The following is a 19,210-nucleotide window of genomic DNA, read 5'->3' as shown; positions in this document are numbered from 1 at the left end:
CCAGGGACCTCTTGCTCAGAGGAGACCTGCATGTGTGGTTTATTGCTCTGCGGCCACTGCTAAGAAATTCTTTGAGACTTCCCTGGTGGTCCAGTGGTTAAGACTTTACCTTCCAACGAGCGAGGTGTGGGTTTGATCCCTGGTCGGGGAGCTAAGATCCACATGCCTCAGGGCCAGAAAACCAAAAAGTGCAAAACAGAAGCAATGATGTGGCAAACTCAACAAAGACTTTAGATATGCTCCACATCAAAAAAAGAAAAGAAATTCCTAATCTTTGAACAAGAGGCTCCACATTTTCACTCTGCACTGAGGCCCAATGGTTATGGAGCTGGTCCCACCTCTGGCCCTGTGGGCAGGGCCCGAGTCCCCTCCCCAGGGCAGTGAGTCCTCCCTTCAGAGGAGAAAACGAGGGAGGCAAGGGACCCTGGCTCTTCCCTTCCAAGAGCCCCCGGTCCCAGAGGGCAGGGCCGTCTGGGTGAGTCAGAAGTTCATGACAAGCAGCTTCATGAGGCCCCTGGACAGCGTGAGCCTCAGGAAATCTTGGGGGGATGCATTCGAGTAGGGCTGGTAAAGACCAGAGATGGATGGTACCTGGGGGAGAGACAAGACCCATGGAACAGCCGGGGCTGGGGTCCCCTCTGTGGGGAACAAGGGACCCCTGATATTCAGGCTCCAGGCCCAGTCCTGCTTCCCACGGACCACCCCCAGCCTTGTTTCCCCATGAACCACGTGTAAAGGCCTTTGATCACGTGCACAAACTGTCGAGTGCTGTGCACCTGTGGAGAAGGCAGTCATGCCAGACTCGACTCCAGAAGTCAGGGTCTCCCCTGCCCCTTGTCTGACGAGATCATCTCTGGCTGGGGACATGGGAGCCCCAGATCTTGCTCACGGATCCTGGGGGAGGGAGCACAGGGGGCGGGAGCCCCCAAGGGAAGCATGCGGGGGGCAGAGAGGGGCCCATTTCTCAGGAAACACGATGACCCTCACGGCCCCAGACACTTGACCTTTATTTCTCTACCAGATTTCAGGTCAGCAGGTGGGTACAGGCCCCTGCCCCTCCTCTCCGCCCTCCTCCCCTACAGACATGGGAGACTCTGGGTTCTCTCACTTTCAAGAGAAGGGAGGGCAAAGGCTAGGGGGAGGGGCTGCTGAATGTTAAGCCCATCTGTCTGCAAGGCAGGCCGAGGGGGATTTTGATTCTGGGGACCAGGATGGGACACGGGTCTTGATTTACATATAAAATAATCACTCTGTACACTCTCGAGGAGGGGCAAGGACGCAGTCATTGCTCACTGCTGCTTCTGTGCTGAGCTAATCTTTGCCGGAGGGGCAAGAGATGAGTGCAGAGAAACATCTGTGTTCCTCAAACGCTCTCTTCCCTCCACGGAGGTGATCCAGGTGCTCATGGGTCCCTCCAGCAAGGACGGAGAGAGGGAATGTGCCCTTGATAACTCGCCATTCTTAGTGACAGACACCCTTTTGGCTCATGGGTGTGCAGGGGGCAGGGGCAAAGACTAAGGCCAAGGATCACCTGGCCATGCAGAGTTGGAGATGGCTGAGCCCTGGGCTGGGTGGCAGGGCACAGTGTTCAGCGATCCCAAGGAGGTCTCAGGTCTCAGGCGACAGGAACACAGAAGGCAACCCCATACTCTGCTTGGTAGGGCAGGCAACGCAGAGATGGCGTGTTTCATTTGCTTGGAACAGAAGACCCTGAGTCTGGAGCTGAGGTCGGCAGGCTGGCCATTTCCCAGGAAAGGGGGATCCCTGCTCAGCCCCCCTCCCCCACTCCTGTGTCCCTCGCTGTGAGTCTTCAACTCCCTGCGTGGATAAACAGAAACAGGCTCAAGCCCTCGTGAGTCGATTCCAAGGAAACGGAGTGGAATGGAGGGGGCTGTCTGTCCTCGCTGTGCACGGCTGGGTCCGGATGTCCCCTCTTCACCCTGGGGCCGACCAGGCCCCAGACCAGGCAATCGCTAAGAGTGAGATCAGAGTGGTTCCCAGAACTCCATCAGGGTAGACACGCCTGCAGGTCGCTAAGGGCATGCCCCGCCTCAAAGCAGGGGAAGCGCTCGGAGCGTGAGTGTACGTGCTGTGGATCCGGGGAGGAGGGCTCTGGGCCAGCTCCGGCCTCTGGGCAGGCCCCTCGCAGGCTGCAGATCCTGGACTAGAGCCCAGACACCTGAATCACAGAGCCCCCAGGCAGGCAGGAGTGGGGACGGAGACCCCAGACCAGGCCTGGCGGTGAGCCCAGTGAGCAAGCAGGCGAGTGTGCAGGCGGGTGGGCGGTGGGGGCGGCGGAGGCGAACGCTTGGGCACCGTCACTCTGAGGTACATGCTGCAGACTCCACTCTGCTCCCCGCACTCACTGCTGGCCCTTGTCTTCTGGAAGAAAACCCGAGAGTGTGTGAAGACGTATGTGTGGGAGCACACATCCAGGCTGGCTCCCTCGGGCCCCTTCCGGCCTCCTCTTCTCCCGCTCTCCCACAGCATCTCTTGGTCGGCCCCCAGCCCTGCTCCATCCCTCTGGACATCCCTGGGGCTTCCTTCACCCCACGTATTCCATCAACACCCCCAGAGCATCCGACACTCCTTCTCCTCTTGGTTTCTAGTTTGGTGAACCACCACCCACCAGGAAGAGGTCCGGGAACCAAGGCCACCCTGACGCCTCGCCCATGTCTCGTCCTCTGTTGCCTCAAGGCCTCTCACCAACACCCTCCTGCCCCTGGCATCATGCCACAGACTCAGCCCACCGCTCCCTTCCATGGCTTCCTAACTGCCATCAGAATAAACCCCAGGCCCACCTCGCATCTTGAACCCTCCCAAATCGGTTCACACTCAATCTCTCCAGGCCTCCCGCCCCCCTCAGCAAGGCCCACAGGCCTCCGCCTGACAGATGCTCAGCCACACCTGGGCAGAGCCAGGAGGTGGGGCAAGGGGACACCCCACAACCCCCCGGGGCTGACCCAGCACCCACAGTCCTCTGTAGGACACACTCCTCATAAATCGTGGGGAAGTCATGAGCATCAGTCCTCTGCAAAACTTCCCTAAAAGGCCACCAGGCCGGCTTGGGAACATAACAGGGTCTCCTGTCTCACCCCCGCCCTGGCTGCCTTTAGGAGACCCAAGGGACTGCGGCCGCATGGGGCAGATCCGTCTAGGCTGCCAGCGGGCACACTCCACGCTATCTCTTTGATGTGGGCACAGATGCCCAGCCTATAGGCCCCACGCCACTCCTGACAGCTGAGCATCACACTCACAAGCCAGGCCTCACCAGGACCACAGTCAGCATCTCAGGTTATTGGTGGAGGTGGAGGCACTGCCTGGGACCAGCTCACCCTGGGCCTCAGTGTCCCCCCTCCCAGACCAGCTCTACAGGCCCCAGCAGCCTCTCTTCCTCTAGCCTCGCCCCCCACCAGCCCTCCATGGTGATCCCAGTTCTTCCTATGCCTCCGCCCTTCTGTGGCTTCCACTTCCCTGAGGACAATGTCCAGGGTCCTTACCTTGGTAAGCGAGGCCCCTGCCCCACTCTGGCCTCACCCCTGTACCCTGCACTCTGAGCCCCAGCCCCACTAAGAGCCCAGCTCCTTCTCCGCCAAGTTCAATCCTCCCCTTTCAAACCTCTGCTCAAACCCTACCTCTTCTATAAACCACCCCAACCCCAGCCTGGCAAGGATGCTCCCTCCCCTGTCCCGTCCTACTAGGGGCCTGCTCCCCTCCCCAACCCAGCCAAATCCTCCATCATCCAGCAACCAGCACTGGAACAGTGCCGGAAACAGAGGCTTCTCCCCTTGGCTGAGAAATATCCTCACTTGGGAGTTTTCTCGAGAAAACGTGCACAACCTCTTGGCCAAAGAAAGCTCTTGAAGACATGAAGCTGTCTGAGCTGCCCACACCCCCAGGAGGCCTGACTGTGGAGGTGAGCGAGTGTGGCCAAGGTCAAGCCTTCTGGGTGGACCAACCCCCAACTCTGCTCTCCAGCCAGAGTTGGGGGTCCAGAAGATAGAGTTTCAGATGACAGAGCCAGCTCCTCCTTTACCTCCCCCGGAGCGTCCACTGTGCTCAGTTGCTTCAGTCATGTCCGACTCTTTGCGACCCTATGGACTATAGCCCGCCAGGCCCCTCGGTCCATGGGATTCTCAAGCGTCCAGAGCGGGGGACAGAAAAAACCCCGCAGCAGGCACAATGCTGTGTCCGGCTCCCCTCCCCGTACCCGTGGGCTGGAGCCTTGCTTTGGCTCCCACTCCCACCAGCTCCACTTTCCCCTTTGGCTGAGCCCTCCTTTTCCTCCACCATGTCTGGTCACCCTGCAGACAGACTTGGGGTGGGCCAGCTTCTCCAGAGAGTGGAGGCTGACTTGTTTTGGCCTTTTTAATAAGACAAAATATTTGCAGTGCCCAGGAGGGCCGGCCAGCATGGGAGATGGGGGCTGATTGACTGCCTTGGCCCCTGCAGAATGCTAGACACGTGATCTATTTATAGCCCCTCCACCCCAACCCCGGGCATCCCCCCCGGGCCTGGGATACATTCCTGCCAGAGGTGGCCCTTAAGGACCCACCCAGCTGCTCCAACACAGGCCTCGGTCATCTCTGAGCCTAACATGGACCAGCAGCCTGGCCACAGACCCAAGGCCTTGGCTCAAAGTCCCAGGAAGAGGGAGTTTCTCACCCCTGCTTCCTCCCTCTCTGGGCAGTTCAGAGAATGAGAACGATCCCACCTCCCTGCCCTCGGGAGGTTCAGAGCTGCCTACTCTCTGAGCCCCTGCAGAGGCGTGTAGAGACGGACAGCATGCCCCAGCCCGCCCCTCTACACACCGCCCCCCACTATGCCCTTCTGCCCTCCTTCCCGAGGTAAGACAGACCCAGAGATGGGAACTCAGAAAATGCCCCTTTCACCCACCCACAAGGTGGTGCCAAAGAGGCCAACCCAGTGTGGTCTGGAGTCCCAGAGGAGGCAGTCAGCGGCTGCCCAGTCTGTGTCTGGGAGGCCGTCCTGACAGTGGCCTGCATTGCGACAGGCTCAGCTCAGAGAAGTCAGAGGGGAAGACCCAGAGCAGGGCACAGCAGGCCGGGCGGGGCAGGGCTGGCAGCGAGCGAGGAGAGCGAGGCGGCCCAGCCCTGAGCGGTGCTCCCATCGGCAGCCCGGTGAGCCCAGGGCCCCGGGCCCTAAGTGCAAGACCCTGCCGACACCCACTGCAGACTGGGGGCGGAGGCAGGTGGGGAGGCGGGCTGGAGGCGAGCCGGTAGGGGGGTCTGGGGCCTCCACTCACCATCCACGTGCTTCCGGGACAGGTACTTGAGAGCCTCGTCGAGCAGGATGACAGGCAGAGATATCTGGAGCACCGCCACCCACTGGCGCCCATTCAGTGGGGTCACTTGGAAGATGAGCTGGGATGGGGGCGTCTTAGTTAAAGGAAGGAGTGCCCAGAGCCCCCCACATCCACCACTTCACACACCCCCGGCTACAGTGGACTCTTCACAAACACGTCTAAGATGTGCCCCCCGTCCTGCCTCCAGATCTGTGTCCACTGAGTCTCCTCTGCCCCAGGCACCCTCCCCTGCTCTCACCCGCAGGACCAAGTCCTTCTGTCCTGGTGGGAAGTGGGAGGAATTCTGCACTGGCAAAGGGCATCGTCCTTCCTCCTGCCCCAGCCTTGGGGGACCACTTTTTTTTTCTATTTTTTTCTCCCCCTACCTGTTCTGTTCCCCAAGTCTGGGAGGGATGTCCTGAAGTGGGGGACACATCTGGCTGACCAGGGTCCAGCTCCATGCGGTCATGGAGCACCATCAGACCTCTCCCCCATCACAGCCACCAGGCAGTTTCACAAAGAGGCCCCGGAAAGGCCCAGCCTCAGAGGGGAATTAGGGCCCTGTGACCCCAGGAGCCGCAGGAGGGGACCAGGGCTGGGCAGAGACTCACAGGCAGGGGCGGCACAAGCAGAATGAGGAAGTGCAGGGCCATGGACATGGCCACGGCCGCCAGCAGCCAGGGGTTCAGCCAGGGCGGCATCCGCAGCAGTGACTGGTTCTCCGACACGCTGTTGAGGGCACACGGGGCGCTCACCTCAGGCCAGGATGCGGGCAGGCCCCGCTCTGGTCCACCACCCATCCCCCAAGTGAGGTGCAGGGAGGAGCTGGTCTGAGTTTCAGCATCGTCCTTTAAGATCCAGAGTGCTTCTGGGAATGCAGCCAGGAGGGGTGTGTGGCTATTGCCCACTCAGCCCCCAGGGGCGTCCTGGGGCTCAGACCCCCTTTCTCTGACCCTCAGACCTAATCCTGGCCCTTCTATTCTCTCAGACCTCAACCATGTCTCCCTTGATCGCCTGGATCCCAATTCTAGGCCCCATTGGCTCTCAGAACCCTCCTCTGGACCCTTCTGACCCTCAGACTGTAATTCTGGACACCTCCACCCCCAATCCTGGGCCCCTACTGACCCTCAGCCCCTGTCCCAGCCCCCGCTTCAGGCCCCCCTGCCAGCCCACCTGTTCAGGGCATTGCACATCTCAATGGTCACCAGCACAGACAAGGCCATGGTCGTGGGGAAGCGTGACTCAAAGACCTCGCAGTCAATGCCGGCAAAGACTGGATTGTCCTCGGAGCACTTCAGGAAGTTCCTCTGGGGGCACCCAGGTGAGATGGGGTGCAGGCAGAAAGAAGAGTGGCGGGCCCAGGGCATGGGGAGCCTCACCCCACCCCCTCACCCTCAGCTTACATCTGAGGACAGTACAGCCAGTGCTGCTGTGGAGAGGGAGGGGTGCTCGCCCAGGGAGGGGTGCTCGCTCACCCAGGATGGGACAGAGGGGCTGCACTGTGCCAGCGGGTAGGGCAAGATGTACTGCGGTGGGGTTGTGCTGAGAAAAGGGAGAGCAGCTGGTATGAGGCTGGGGAGGACGGCAGGGGCCCCTGGAATCAGGGGGTGAGGGCCTAAGTATCAGAGGTGCAGGGGTTGGGGGAGGCAGTGATTAAATGAAGCCACCAAATGAGTTGGGCTTTCCCGGTGGCTCAGAGAGTAAAGAATGTGCCTGCAATACAGGAGACCCGGGTTTGATTCCTGGGTTGGGAAGATCCCCTGGAGAAGGAAATGACAACCTACTCCAGTATTCTTGCCTGGAAAATCCCATGGACAGAGGAGCCTGGCGGGCTACAGTCCATGGGGTCGCCAAGAGTCGGACACGACTGAGCGATTAACGCCAAATAAGTAAATGCATATGAAAATCAATCAGCAAAATTATACTTGAATAGAATTCACCTTTAGCTGGTAGAAGACGAGGCTGTGAGCGTGCGTGCTAAGTCGATTCAGTCATGTCCAACTCTTTGCAACGCGACCCTATGGGCTGTAGGAGCCAGGCTCCTCTGTCCATCGGATTCTTCAGGCAAGGATACTGGAGTGGGTTGCCATGCCCTCCTCCCGGGGATCTTTCTGACCCAGGGATCAAACGCAAGTCTCAGGTCTCCTGTGCTGGCAAGCAGGTTCTTGACCACGAGTACCACCTCGGAAGCCCAGAAGATGAGGCTACTGGGGCCCTAGTCATGATTATTAAATAAGGTTCCATTCACACCTCTTCATTTCTGTCTCTGAAATCGAGCTCTACCAGACCTGCCCTTCGCTCACGACAAGGCCTAACACATGCGTGGTCAGGTGATGGCTTGCTACACAGCTTCTCCACAATGAACAAGGAGCTCTCAGGACTCAATAAGGGAGGTGGCACTTGCCCCTGTGGCCCCAGGGGAGTTTTCTTCCTGCCCCCTGAACCTTGCTCTCAGAAGCTGCTGTAACAAGATGCTGAACTGAGGCCACTAGTGAGAACTTCCGTCTCGTTCTCTTCCGCACCACGGGGATTCGCGTGAACATTCACAACCATTACACAGCTCTGTTCTCCAACATCTGGCCCCTGGAATCTCCTCTGAAACAGTGATCCTTTTAAGATTAAAGTTTAGAAATGAGGGCCACGTGCTGCGAAAATAAGCCTCAATGAGAAATCTGTAATATGATCGGCGGCCTGACCTCCTGCCCAGGAAATCCATCCCTCATTCCCCACACGGCATAAATGCGGGTAGAGCGACTCCGTCAGCCTGAAGGGACTGCTGTTTCTTTCCTCTCTCATGCACGATGCAAAATGATAAAAGACCATGGCTTGGCTAGACTTCTCTCTTGACAAAGAGATGGAGAGTCTTATTTAAATCAACAGAGGAGGGAATTTCTCCAAAAAAACCGAGCTCCAGTATTTGGGACAAGTGCACAGTTTTATTTGGCGCTGATCACAGGGCATAGAAAATGTCCTAAACTTTGAAACTGCCCAACTGACCAAGAGGACAAATGTTTTTTCGGGTTCTGTCACCACTGTCAGGCCTCACCTTCAGATCTTAACGGTAAGGACCTTCCTCAAACGTGCACACGCAGATGCCATGCACACACCTCCCATCTGGGCACAGGTGTGCCTGCATCCCTATGCCCGCGTACAGGGAAGACAATGAGAACAGGATCACATGGAGGTGTTTCAATAGATTAACATCCCGGGACTTCCCTGCTAGCACAGTGGGTAAGAATCTGCCTGCCAATACAGGGGACACAGGTTCGATCCCTGGAAGATTCCAATTGCCACAGAGCAACTAAATCCTGAACAACCGAATTCCACGTGCCCTAGAGCCCGTGCTCTGCAAAAAGAGAAGCCAAGACAATGAGAAGCCCATGCATTACAATGAAGAGTAACCCCTGCTCACCACAACTAGAGAAAGCCCACGCACACCAACAAAGCCCCATCACAGCATACAAAAACACCCTGCCCAGTTCCGACCTTCTGGGTCTCAGCAGTGAGCACCTGCACTGTGCCTGGGTCCTGGGCCGCAGTGTGGCCTCCTGCACTGTTCATCAGAAGGTGCTCAGGGGCTGGAACTTCTGCCTCGCAGTTTCATCGTGAGCACCCCTCCCCTGGGGGTGGCAGGCCTGTTTCTTTGGGTGAAGCTACTGTTCTCCCTACTCCTTCCCTTGGCCTCCCTGGCTATTTCCCATTCGCCTTCACCTGTGAGCCTCCCTCTGGGTTTCATTAACATTTACATAGCTCTTACCACGTGCCAAGTGTTGGTTTAGGCACTTTATATGTACTGACTCGGGTGATCGTCTGGATAGCCCTACGAGGCAGGGTCTATTACCTAGTTTATATGGGTGGAGAAATGAAGAGAGAGGTTAAGTAGCCTGTTCCAAATCACACGGCTTGTGTGTGATAGAACCTGGGTGTGAACCTGGGCGGCCAGGATCCAGGATCTACTCTCCTGCCTTTATTCAGCATTCCTCCAGGAATGCTAGCGGGGCTCCAGGCACCTCTCCTGAAATTCCAACACCTGCAGCTGAGAGTTCTACTTTAGGTCTAAGTCTTGACCACCTCCGAGTTCCACAGCCTCCTGTCTTTTCTCTGCAGAAGCATGGCTCACTATAAAACGTGACCGCCCATTTCCCTGGCTCCCTCCCCCACCAGACGGGACACTCTCTGCAGATACTCTGCCATTTCAGTCACCGCCATTGCTCTAGCAATTTGTGCCTGGCACAGTCGGTGCCTAACAGCCACTTCTCGCCCAAGTGGATAAATGAGAAATGGAATGACCTGAGGACAGCTGGGACGGTGGCCCCGGGGGACTGAGGACTGACTGGTGGTGGGTTTGGGATGTGTGTCTAGCAGGACTCCAGGGGTCTGGCTGGGGTGACCAGGGAGGAGGTGAAACTGAGATGCAGATGGAAGAAGAGGCAATTGTTTACAAAAGGGCAACTGATTTTGACTTTGGACTTGGTGAGTGCACTGGGACCATGGGATATCCCATAGGAGGTATGCAGCCGGCTGTATGGGACTGCTCAGAAGGTTGATACGGGGGGAGGTCCCTGGAGATTTGGGGTTCATAGCCCAAAGGATGGTGATAGTGATGGGACAGGAGGAAGGCTGTGGCAGGACGGTCAGCACACCCCCACTCTCCACCTGCCGCCCCTACAGGAGCTGCAGGGGCAGGTGTCTGGTCCATATGCCGAGGGCTGGGGGCCACCGGCCTTTGGGATATAGGGGTCTGGGCCCAGGCTCTGCACTGCTGCCAGGAGGGGAGCCCCATGTGCTTGAGGGCTGGTGGGAAAAAGAAAGCACCCCCAGCTGCCTCCACCTAGCTGTGAACCCCAGAAAGAGCCCTCACACTGCCCCCGGGGGTGGGGAAGACTGTGTTTCCCTGACACACCCAAGATGGGGGCAGGAAGTCGGGGTCCCTCTCTTGAGCTCTTCTGTCTACAGGAAAATGGAAAGGCTAGCACACCAGAGGAAGGAAAGTCTACATCCAGGCAGCTCTCTCCTTTAAACCAGAAACCCACCACTGGCCTGGCCAGAATTGCTGCGATGGTTCTTTCAAGCAAAAGAGATGCGTTGGCTGCTCAGACAGAGGGACAGATGGACAGACAGCAGTTGAGGTCAGGATGGAGGTGGCGTCTCCTTGCTTACTTCCAGAGCTAGGCTGAACTAAGCCAGGCCTGTGGTGTGCACCTGCCACCCAGGGGACTTCAAGAGGTCAGTGGGTCCTTTCCCCAAGAGACAGGCTGGCTATAAAAGCCTGGCTGATTCCTTCCCTCCACTATTGATCACTTCAGTCTGACTCTCTGCCAAAAGTTCCATCATTTAGGTGCTCCTATCACTGAGCCCTCAATGTTTGGGATGTTTCCCAATAAAGGTAAGGCTTCCGGGCAGTGAAGCCTGAGGCCCCCTGTAACTGAATGATAGGGGGAGCGAGCAGCATCTTCTCTGGCTCAGGGGCTGTGCTGCTGTCTCTAGGCCTCTGGCGGTTTCTGAGCTTGTTTCCTTAAGTGGTGGGTGTCTACAGGTGTACAGAGGTGGGGAGGGACAGCCACTGGCCACCCGTAGGGTTCTGGATTCCCCCTCTCCTGGAACTCTAACGATACCACCTCTCAGATGACCCCAATGGGCTTCCTGGCCATCCCTTGCTTACCAGCTGGTAGAAGGTGACCTGCGGTCCCTCGGCATCATATAGGAACCACCAGGTGGCAGCAGCCACTGTGGCCAGGCCGACGTACACTGTGGGGAGGCAGGAAGAAACTGGCTATAGTGCACGCCTGCGGCTTTCTGGCATCTGTTTCCCTTTCCCAATAATTTGCTGAATCTCTGTCAGGGAACCACTCTCTCCCTTTAGTATGTAGCACCTACCCTCAGGGTCAGCAGTGGCCCTGATGGGCAGACAGCATCTGCTCCATCCCTGGCCACAGCAATTGGCAAGGAGATAAGCAGGTGACACGATATGGGTGGAGAACAGGCCTGAGAATTTCATCCTATTTCTACAGAAGTGATAGGATAAGACTCTTTCTTCTGCTTTATTTGGGATTGTAATGGGGCAAGTCTGAGGGCTTGAGCTTTGCCAACCATCCTGCCATTCCAAGGAGCACCTGCTTAAGAATGAAGCTCAGGCAGAGCTAAAATATGCCAGTGACAGTCTGAGGGCTGGATCCAGACATGCCTGAAGCATACCCAGTCTTTTCAGTTACATGAGTCCACGTACAGTTTCTCTTGACATAAGCCAGGCTGAGTCATATTGGTCTGGAGTTTGTAAGTGTAACTGATACAAGGGTCTTAGGAAACTCCAGGAATCCCTATGAAAGCTGGGGTCCCACTCACCTCCAATAGCCAGATATCGGAAGAAGAGCCAGCCACTGATGAGGGCCTCTCGAGGGTTTCGGGGTCGTTTCTCCATAATGTCCAGGTCTGGGGGGTTGAAGCCCAGGGCTGTGGCAGGTAGGCCATCTGTGACCAGGTTCACCCAGAGCAGCTGCACAGGGATTAGGGCTTCGGGCAGGCCCAGAATCGCTGTGAGGAAGATGCTGGAACCAGAGTCATGGGCTTGAGCTCCCAGCAAATGGCAGGTCCAGCTGCTACTCACACCCCAGGCCCCACTGTCTCTGCAGCAGCCCCGCCTCACTCTGCTAGTTCTGATGTGTGTGCACAAGTGAGAAGTAGGTGCATACACTCTGGTCACACTGGGCCACCCCTGAACCCCCAGTCCTAGCTCTGGGGCCTGGATAGACCCGCCCTTTAGGCCTCTCCCATTGAGGACAGGACACAAGTTCTCTTTAAGACACACACACAGACACACACATGTGGACAGTGCATGTCTGAGCAGATACACATTTGTTCACAGATGTGTGCAAAACTCCTAGTGCAGGACACACAATCCCACAAACACAAGCAAACATCTACACGCTTGCCCTGACGTGCACAGATGCAGAATTCTTACACGGCCAGGCAAACGTGCGCTCACCATTCGCCACAGGCATCACTCACATGTGAACCTAAGTGTGTACACGATTACATGCGAGCACAAATCCTCGGTGCTTGTACTCATGCCCAAAGATGAACAGGAAGTCACATGCACACGTGTACACACACCTCTCACTCAGGCACACACCCTGTATTCACACACACAAACATATTACTGCCCAAAGGTGAGGTGAGTTCTCCCATCTCGCAGGATTCTGAAAGTGGGAAGAAGGTCATGGCTGGAGGGATGCCAGGGGATTTCTCCAGCACCACCCTGGGGACTAAGGTACATCAGGGGTTCTGGAGATTGATGGGGTGTCCCTGTTCCTGCCCACTCTGAGGTGGGACTCTGGAAGGTCCCAGTCTTCCAGGGAAGGACACGGGTCCTGTCATCCCTGCAGCCCCATCCCAGGACCAGGCATTCTCCCTGTCGCCCCATCCCAGACCAGGCATTTTCCCTGTCCTGGGGATCCACAGCTAGTCCAGAGGGCTGGGAGGACTGAATACAGGGCCTCACCAGACAACCTCGCCAACGTTGGAGGAGATGAGGTAGCGGATGAATTGCTTCATGTTGCTATAGATGGCCCGGCCCTCCTCTACCGCGGCCACGATGGAGGCAAAGTTGTCATCTGAGAGTACCATCTCTGCCGCTGACTTGGCCACGGCCGTGCCAGAGCCCATGGCGATGCCAATCTCTGCTTTCTTCAGGGCTGGGGCATCATTCACTCCGTCTCCTGTCTGAGGGCCAGGTTAGGGGGCTTCACACCTGAGAAACTTCCCTGACACCTGCCTGACTCCCCTCCCTCAGCCTGTCACCAAGTTTAGGGGTTGTCCCCGAGGAAGCAGACAGCTGAATGGAACCAATGGTGAGGTCATGAGCCTAGAAACTGATCTGGGGCTGAGGCTAAGGACAGGGCAGGGAGTGCAGACAAGGACAAAATTGAGAAGAAGGTCAAGTTTAAGGTCAGAGAGGATGGTGAGGCGAGGACGGGAAGAAGGTGAGTCTACATTGAGGGCAAGGATGAAATCACAGTGGGATGTGGGGTAGAAAATGAGACTGAGGTTAAGGACAAAGTTAAGGTCAAATCAGGAATGAGGTGAAGGTCATGGCCCAGGTCAAGGGTCAGTTAGGGGTGTAGTTAAGGTGAAGGCTGGAGCCAAGGTGAAAGACAGGGTCAAGAATGGACTTATGTTCAAGATAAAAAAATTAGATTAAGGGAGAGATCAAGTCCAGGCTATGGTCCCTATCAGGAATGATGTCATGGTAGAAGTTAGAGTTGATGTCAAAGTCAAGATTGAAGGCCAGATTAAAGCTGAGGTCAACATAAAGTAATAGATTGTTGGGGGGGGGGTCAATGTCAGGGATCAGATCAGGGTCCAGGTAAAGACTGGAACTCGTATCAAGCTTGAGTTGAGTAAAGGATCAGTTTAAGGTGTTTAAGGTTGAGGTCCGGGACCAAGTCGGTGTGAAGGTCAAAAATAAGGGCCAAGAACAAGTTTACAGTTGTGGTCAAGTCAAGGTTGGTGCCCAGCTCATTATCAGGTCAAGACTGAGCCACATATAAGAATTAAGGTCAATGTAAAGGACTGGGATAGGCTGGAGGTCAAGATTATAAACTGAGGTCAAGAGAGGGGGGAGTGAGATCGAGGTTAAGAGTAAGATCAGCATTGATGAAGAGGTCAGCAATCAAGAATGAGACGGAACAAAAACAGACCAAACCAAGCGTTCATCCAGAGGGGAGGGATGAAGAGACTGGTGTAACAGTGTAATGCCACTGAACAATACACGAAAAATCATGGCACCGATCCCCCAGCAACGTGGATAAACCTCAAAGGAAAAGGCCAGACAGCAAATGCTGTATGATCCACTCATGTGAAAATCCATGAGAGGCAAAATAATCCATGATGCAAGAAAAACAATCAGAGCAGAGACTGCGAGTCATGGCCGGATAGAGAAGGTGTGTAAAGGAACCTCATGGGTTGATGGTAAAGTTCCCCCTCCTGTGTGAGGGCAAAACATACTGATGTCTACAGCTGAGTCTGAAATGCATTAAGAAAGATGGGTTAAAGGTGGGTAGATGGACAGGTATGTGATAAAGCAAATATACCTATGCTATTTATAGACTCTAGATGGCAGATATCTACAGGCATTCGCTATAAAAATCATTTCAATTTCTCTTTGGGCTTGAAATTTTTTGAAATAAGATGTTGGGAAAAATAAGAATGAAGCAGAGGCAGGGGTTGGCCAGTTGCTCTTTCTAAGCCCTGTGGTCAGTGCTTCCCACCATACCCCAGACCGCCACCTCCCCGCAGGCTCCCAGCTTGTGGCCTCACCATGGCAGTGATCTCATTAAAGGACTGCAGGTTCTCCACAATGCGGGACTTGTGGGCGGGCTCCACCCGGGCGAAGCAGCGGGCCGTGCGGCAGGCATGGCGCTGCTGCTCGGGGCTGAGGTCATCGAATTCGCGGCCCGTGTACGCCTTGCCCGCCACGTCCTCCGTGTCCTCGAAGATGCCAAGCCGGCGGCAGATGGCCACGGCCGTGCCTTTGTTGTCCCCTGTGATCATGACCACACGGATGCCTGCCTGGTGGCAGCGTGCGATGCAGGCAGCCACCTCGGGCCTCGGAGGGTCCAGCATGCCCACGCAGCCCACGAAGGTCAGGTCCGTCTGTAGGGAGGGGACAGATGCCAGCGGAGCCTGGACCCATCCTCAACCTGCCACCTGCCCAGCACTGCAGGCGGACACACGAGCCCGGGGCCCCAACACCCACCTCCTACTGCACACCCACCTCATATTGCAGGTGGACACACAGCCCTGGGGTCCCAGCACCCACCTCGTACTGCACAAACTTGCTGCAGTCATCCAGTTGCATGTCCTCCTTCCTTGGGGGCATGTCTCGGGTGGCCAGTGCCAAGCAGCGCAGCGTGTCCAAACCTGAGCCCCAATCCTTGACCTTGGCCAGGATCTGCTCCCTGGAGGTGGTGTCCAGGGGTACTGTGCGGCTCCCCACACGGACTGAGCTGCAGCGCTCAATCACACTCTCAGGAGCCCCCTGCAGGAGCGGGACAGGGGAGGAGACAACTCGGTCAGTCGAGACCCCACCCCTCCCTCCTGCTTAACTGTGAGTTGAGGCCTAGATCTCAGGTAAGTAAGGTCACTCAAGGGGACACAGAATAAGGGGCGCAACAGAATCCATCCATCTTTAAGAAGGTTGGTGCAGGAACCAGGTGGGCCCCACTGTGAGAGAGCCCAGAGGGTAGGGGGGGCTCATATAGAGTGTGACGCAGTGTGAAGCGCCCAGCAGAACATCCCCCTACGCCGGCAATTAGCCTGCAGCTGAGAAGGCCTGACGCAGCATTTTGGGGGACAGGGTGGGAATGGCACCCTCCTGCAGACCCTGCTGCCCTGTCAGGCTGGTGCTCCCACGATTCCAATTCTGTAAGGTGCTCTGCATCGGGAAGTGGGCTGAGCCCTGCTGGGGGACCAGAAATAGAGTCCAGCTGAGGGTGTGGGGGATGTGGCTCTGGAGGGTGGTCGTGGGGTGCCAGGCTTCTCACTGGCCTTGGGGTCTCACCCTGGACCTCGTCTCAGGCCTGGAAAAAAACTCTGAATCCTCCATCAGTGCCTCCTCCATGTCCCCAAAAGGTACCCCAAACACTAGGGGGGTTTTGTTTGTTTTTTGTGGCCGAGCCACAGGGCAGGCGGGATCCTAGCTCCTCGACCAGGGATGGAACCTGAACCTCCTGCAGTGAAAGTGTGGAGTCTCAACCACTGGAATGTCAGGGAAGTCCCTTGATATATATACATACACAATATATATATATACAGCATATATATATATATATATATATAGTCAAACACTAGGTATTTTAAGAAACCCAAACTCCCAATACAGAAGCTTTTTGTTTTACAACAGGTTAAAACCCCCCACTGCAGGTTTTAAAACAGATTTTAAAGGTTTTTCTTTAATCTGACTCCTACTTCATATTAAAAATCAGTGACAGGAAGGACTATGGACGAGAGTCTGGATGGAGCTGTTTCCTTTCCTCCTTAGGACTGTTTCCAAGACACAAAGCACCAAGTGTGGACACCAACCACTTCAACAGTCCCCATCAGAAGCAAAAGGGCTCCTGAGACAGTCCAGCCTGACCCGCTATTCAGACGGGGACCAAAGGCCCACGTGGGAGCGAGTGGCCCCAAGGTCATGCGGCAAGGCCGTGCCTCTCAGATCAGACCTGGGACCACAGGGAGGGGCAGGCCTCAGCATCTGGCCCGGGTTTTACCTGCCCGACACGGGGTCCCCCTCCCAGTTCCCCGTGGCAGGCTGACCACCCTCATTCCAGAGGCATCCCTTTGCCGAGGGTCTCCCACCTCCCCCAGTGTCCCACGGCTGCAGGCTCTGGCTCGTCAGAGGACTGGAGAGCAGGCCCCCGGGGACTCCAGGTGTGCAGAGGCCCCAGGCCGGTCGGGCAGGCCCACCTTCACAAACATTTTGCTGCCCTGGGCCAGCAGGCCAGGGCGGGCGGGCGTGCAATACACTGACATGGACTTCCGGTCTCGGGAGAACTCCAGGGTGAATTCCTTCTGCATCAGCTGCTTGATGACCTGCGGGGCCCAGGCGGGTCAAGGCGTGAGGGGCAGGGCCAGCGATCCTGGCTGCTTCCTCGCCAGCTGCTCGACCCCGTGAAGAGCCTCTTGCTCCCTACACAGTGGTGAATCTATCCTCCTCTAACCCTGACATTCAAGGCCTCCATCTCCCTCTCCAGCCCTAGAAATGCCCCAAAGTTGCCACTTCCTGACGAGGCTGGGTAATTTCTGACTCCAAGTCCTTGCCCACACTCAGCTGTTCCTCTCTTTTCTCCCTAGACCAGTCTTACTAGGTAGGCATCTGAGGTCCTTCCTCCTCCCAGAAGCCTCCCAGGACTTCCTTCCCCTCTCTCCCTTCTCCCGATGCCCCAGAAGCCCCAGCCACACGGACTGTGGCCAAGGCCCCCATGCTGCTCACCGCGTTGCAGGCACCAGCTCGTTCCACCCGGGAGAGAGCCTGCAGGTCTGTGTCAAAAACATTCATCTTCTCCACCAGGCACGTCAGGGCCGTCTCCGTGGCCTCTCCCACCTTCTCATACACACCCTTGGTCTAGAGGGGCCCAGGTACAGGGAGTGAGGGTCGGGGCAGCCCCCGGTCTCACCTCCCACTCACTCCCTGAGCCTTGGAGCTCCCAGGCGCTGCTGCTTCCCTCCCTCTTCTCTCCCTGCAGCCTCATATGCCCCTGCCTCCGCCACTCTTCATAGGCTCACAACAGCCAGTGCGCACCCAGGTCACTGCTACCTCCCTCTTGAGCTCCACGCCCACTCATGCAGTTGCTGCCTGTTGGGCTTGATTCCCTTCCAACCCTCAGTCTACCTCCATCTTTCTGTATGTGCCCCTCAAGTGACTGTTCCAGCCAGAATGGCAGCTAGAAGCTACCTGAGCTCCTCCCTCTTTCACCTAACTGGTCACCAAGTCCCAGGATTTTGGCTCCAAACTCTCTCCAACCCATGCCTACTCCTCTCTTCCTGAAGCCCCAGCCAGGACTCAGCTGACATTTCTTAGGCCCAGATGACCACATAGGGCTCCCTGGCCCTGGTCTTGCCCAGTCTGTTCTGTCCTCCACACTGAGACCTAGGTGATCCTCTGTGAATGCAGATCTGAACATATCACTCCCCTGCTCTATACCCTTTGCTGTCTGTCTGCTGCCCTCAGCTGGGCATCAGATTGACTTGGTCTGGCCAAGTGCCCCCATTCAGGGGCAAAAAGCCTCCCGTGTGCACCATGCTTCTGCTCCAGCCACAAGGAAGAGTTCACTGCCTAGATCACATCAGGTTATAGTGGCCTGTGGGCCGTTTCTGGGCTGTGCCTTTTGCTTTAAACACTTCCTAGTGTTTGTCCCCTACACCTCTTCTCCCAGGCATCCCTGGCCTTTCTACCTTTTACATTACAGTCCCCCACAGCCCAAGAGTCCCAGAGCAAGGTTCTAAAGCCAAACCGAGGAAGTAGCGGGGGGGCGGGGGGGGCACTGTGGATGACAGTGGTCCTGGGGTGTGGCACTCCCAAGGGGCAGGGACTTTCAATCCTGGGAGCTTGGATACTCTGGAAGAAAGGTCTGTTCTAAGCACCTGGATACTAGGGAAGTCACTGAAAGTGGGTAGGGACCCACCTCGTTGTAGTCCAGTGCTGAATCATTGCACAGTGCACAGATGGTCGCCAGCTCCACCAGCCCATCAAACTGCCCGCAGCGTACTCGCCGCTCTCCCTGACGCCTGTGGAGCCAGAGGGTCAGAACTGGGTTATTGGCCCCGCCCCTGGGCGATGCCCAGTATGTTGGCCGCGCCCCCAGGAGGCCTCGCCAATGACAACTCTCAACAGTTGTCCTACGTAGCCCCGCCCACCCGTAAACCCCGCCCACCTGTGCCCCTTCGCCGAGCACTCACACTTCGCCCTCCGGGGCATACGTGGTGCCCGAGATGGTGAACTCGTGCAAACGGCAGGTACCCGTTCCGGCCTCAGCTACCACGAACATCTGGGGGGCACAAGGATGTGCTCATGTTTTTCAAACCCTTGTTTCATTATCCCTAGTGGGACTGTTCCAATGAAGTCCTACTAGGGATTCTAGCAGGTCAGGGGCTGCAGGGCAGCAAAGCAAGCTGGTGCCCCCACCCCTGCGGCAGCCTCTGGTGCGCTTTTGTGGGGGACTAAGGTCTCAGACACAGAGCGTGGGTTTCCAGGGTTTTATGGGAGCAGGGGTGGGAGAGGAGTGATCAGGGGGCCTGGGAGAATGGGAAACCCACAGCCTTCAGCATCACCCCAGCCACTCCTCTACCCCAGAGACCTGCTGGAGTCTCAGCCAGACTCCCTGGAGCATGTGGGCAGCAGCCCAGGAT

General features: G+C 56.6%; 1 protein-coding gene across 2 annotated transcripts in view; it reads right to left on the bottom strand.

Moving 5' to 3' along the window:
• Nucleotides 1–996: 996 nt before the first annotated feature.
• Nucleotides 997–19,210, bottom strand: part of ATP2A3 (ATPase sarcoplasmic/endoplasmic reticulum Ca2+ transporting 3) — a 34,262-nt gene continuing 16,048 nt past the window's right edge. Inside the window, exons 9-21 of one of the 2 annotated variants that reach the window (XM_055576871.1) lie at nucleotides 18,761–18,849; nucleotides 18,487–18,589; nucleotides 17,295–17,426; nucleotides 16,769–16,894; nucleotides 15,123–15,341; nucleotides 14,621–14,956; nucleotides 12,804–13,024; nucleotides 11,648–11,850; nucleotides 10,968–11,053; nucleotides 6,479–6,612; nucleotides 5,917–6,034; nucleotides 5,267–5,384; nucleotides 997–2,382 (exon numbers count right to left, since the gene is read on the bottom strand). In XM_055576871.1, coding sequence (XP_055432846.1) covers nucleotides 2,363–2,382; nucleotides 5,267–5,384; nucleotides 5,917–6,034; nucleotides 6,479–6,612; nucleotides 10,968–11,053; nucleotides 11,648–11,850; nucleotides 12,804–13,024; nucleotides 14,621–14,956; nucleotides 15,123–15,341; nucleotides 16,769–16,894; nucleotides 17,295–17,426; nucleotides 18,487–18,589; nucleotides 18,761–18,849 — 1,905 coding nt within the window. In that variant the 3' untranslated portion in view covers nucleotides 997–2,362. The remainder of the gene's footprint in view (nucleotides 2,383–5,266; nucleotides 5,385–5,916; nucleotides 6,035–6,478; nucleotides 6,613–10,967; nucleotides 11,054–11,647; nucleotides 11,851–12,803; nucleotides 13,025–14,620; nucleotides 14,957–15,122; nucleotides 15,342–16,768; nucleotides 16,895–17,294; nucleotides 17,427–18,486; nucleotides 18,590–18,760; nucleotides 18,850–19,210) is intronic. The other variant, XM_055576872.1, reaches the window with a different exon arrangement.

Source organism: Bubalus kerabau, chromosome 4, assembly GCF_029407905.1.
Source record: "Bubalus kerabau isolate K-KA32 ecotype Philippines breed swamp buffalo chromosome 4, PCC_UOA_SB_1v2, whole genome shotgun sequence".
NCBI lineage: Eukaryota > Metazoa > Chordata > Mammalia > Artiodactyla > Bovidae > Bubalus > Bubalus kerabau.
Note: the sequence above shows the minus strand (reverse complement) of the source record. Positions and strands in the feature narration are given on the sequence as shown.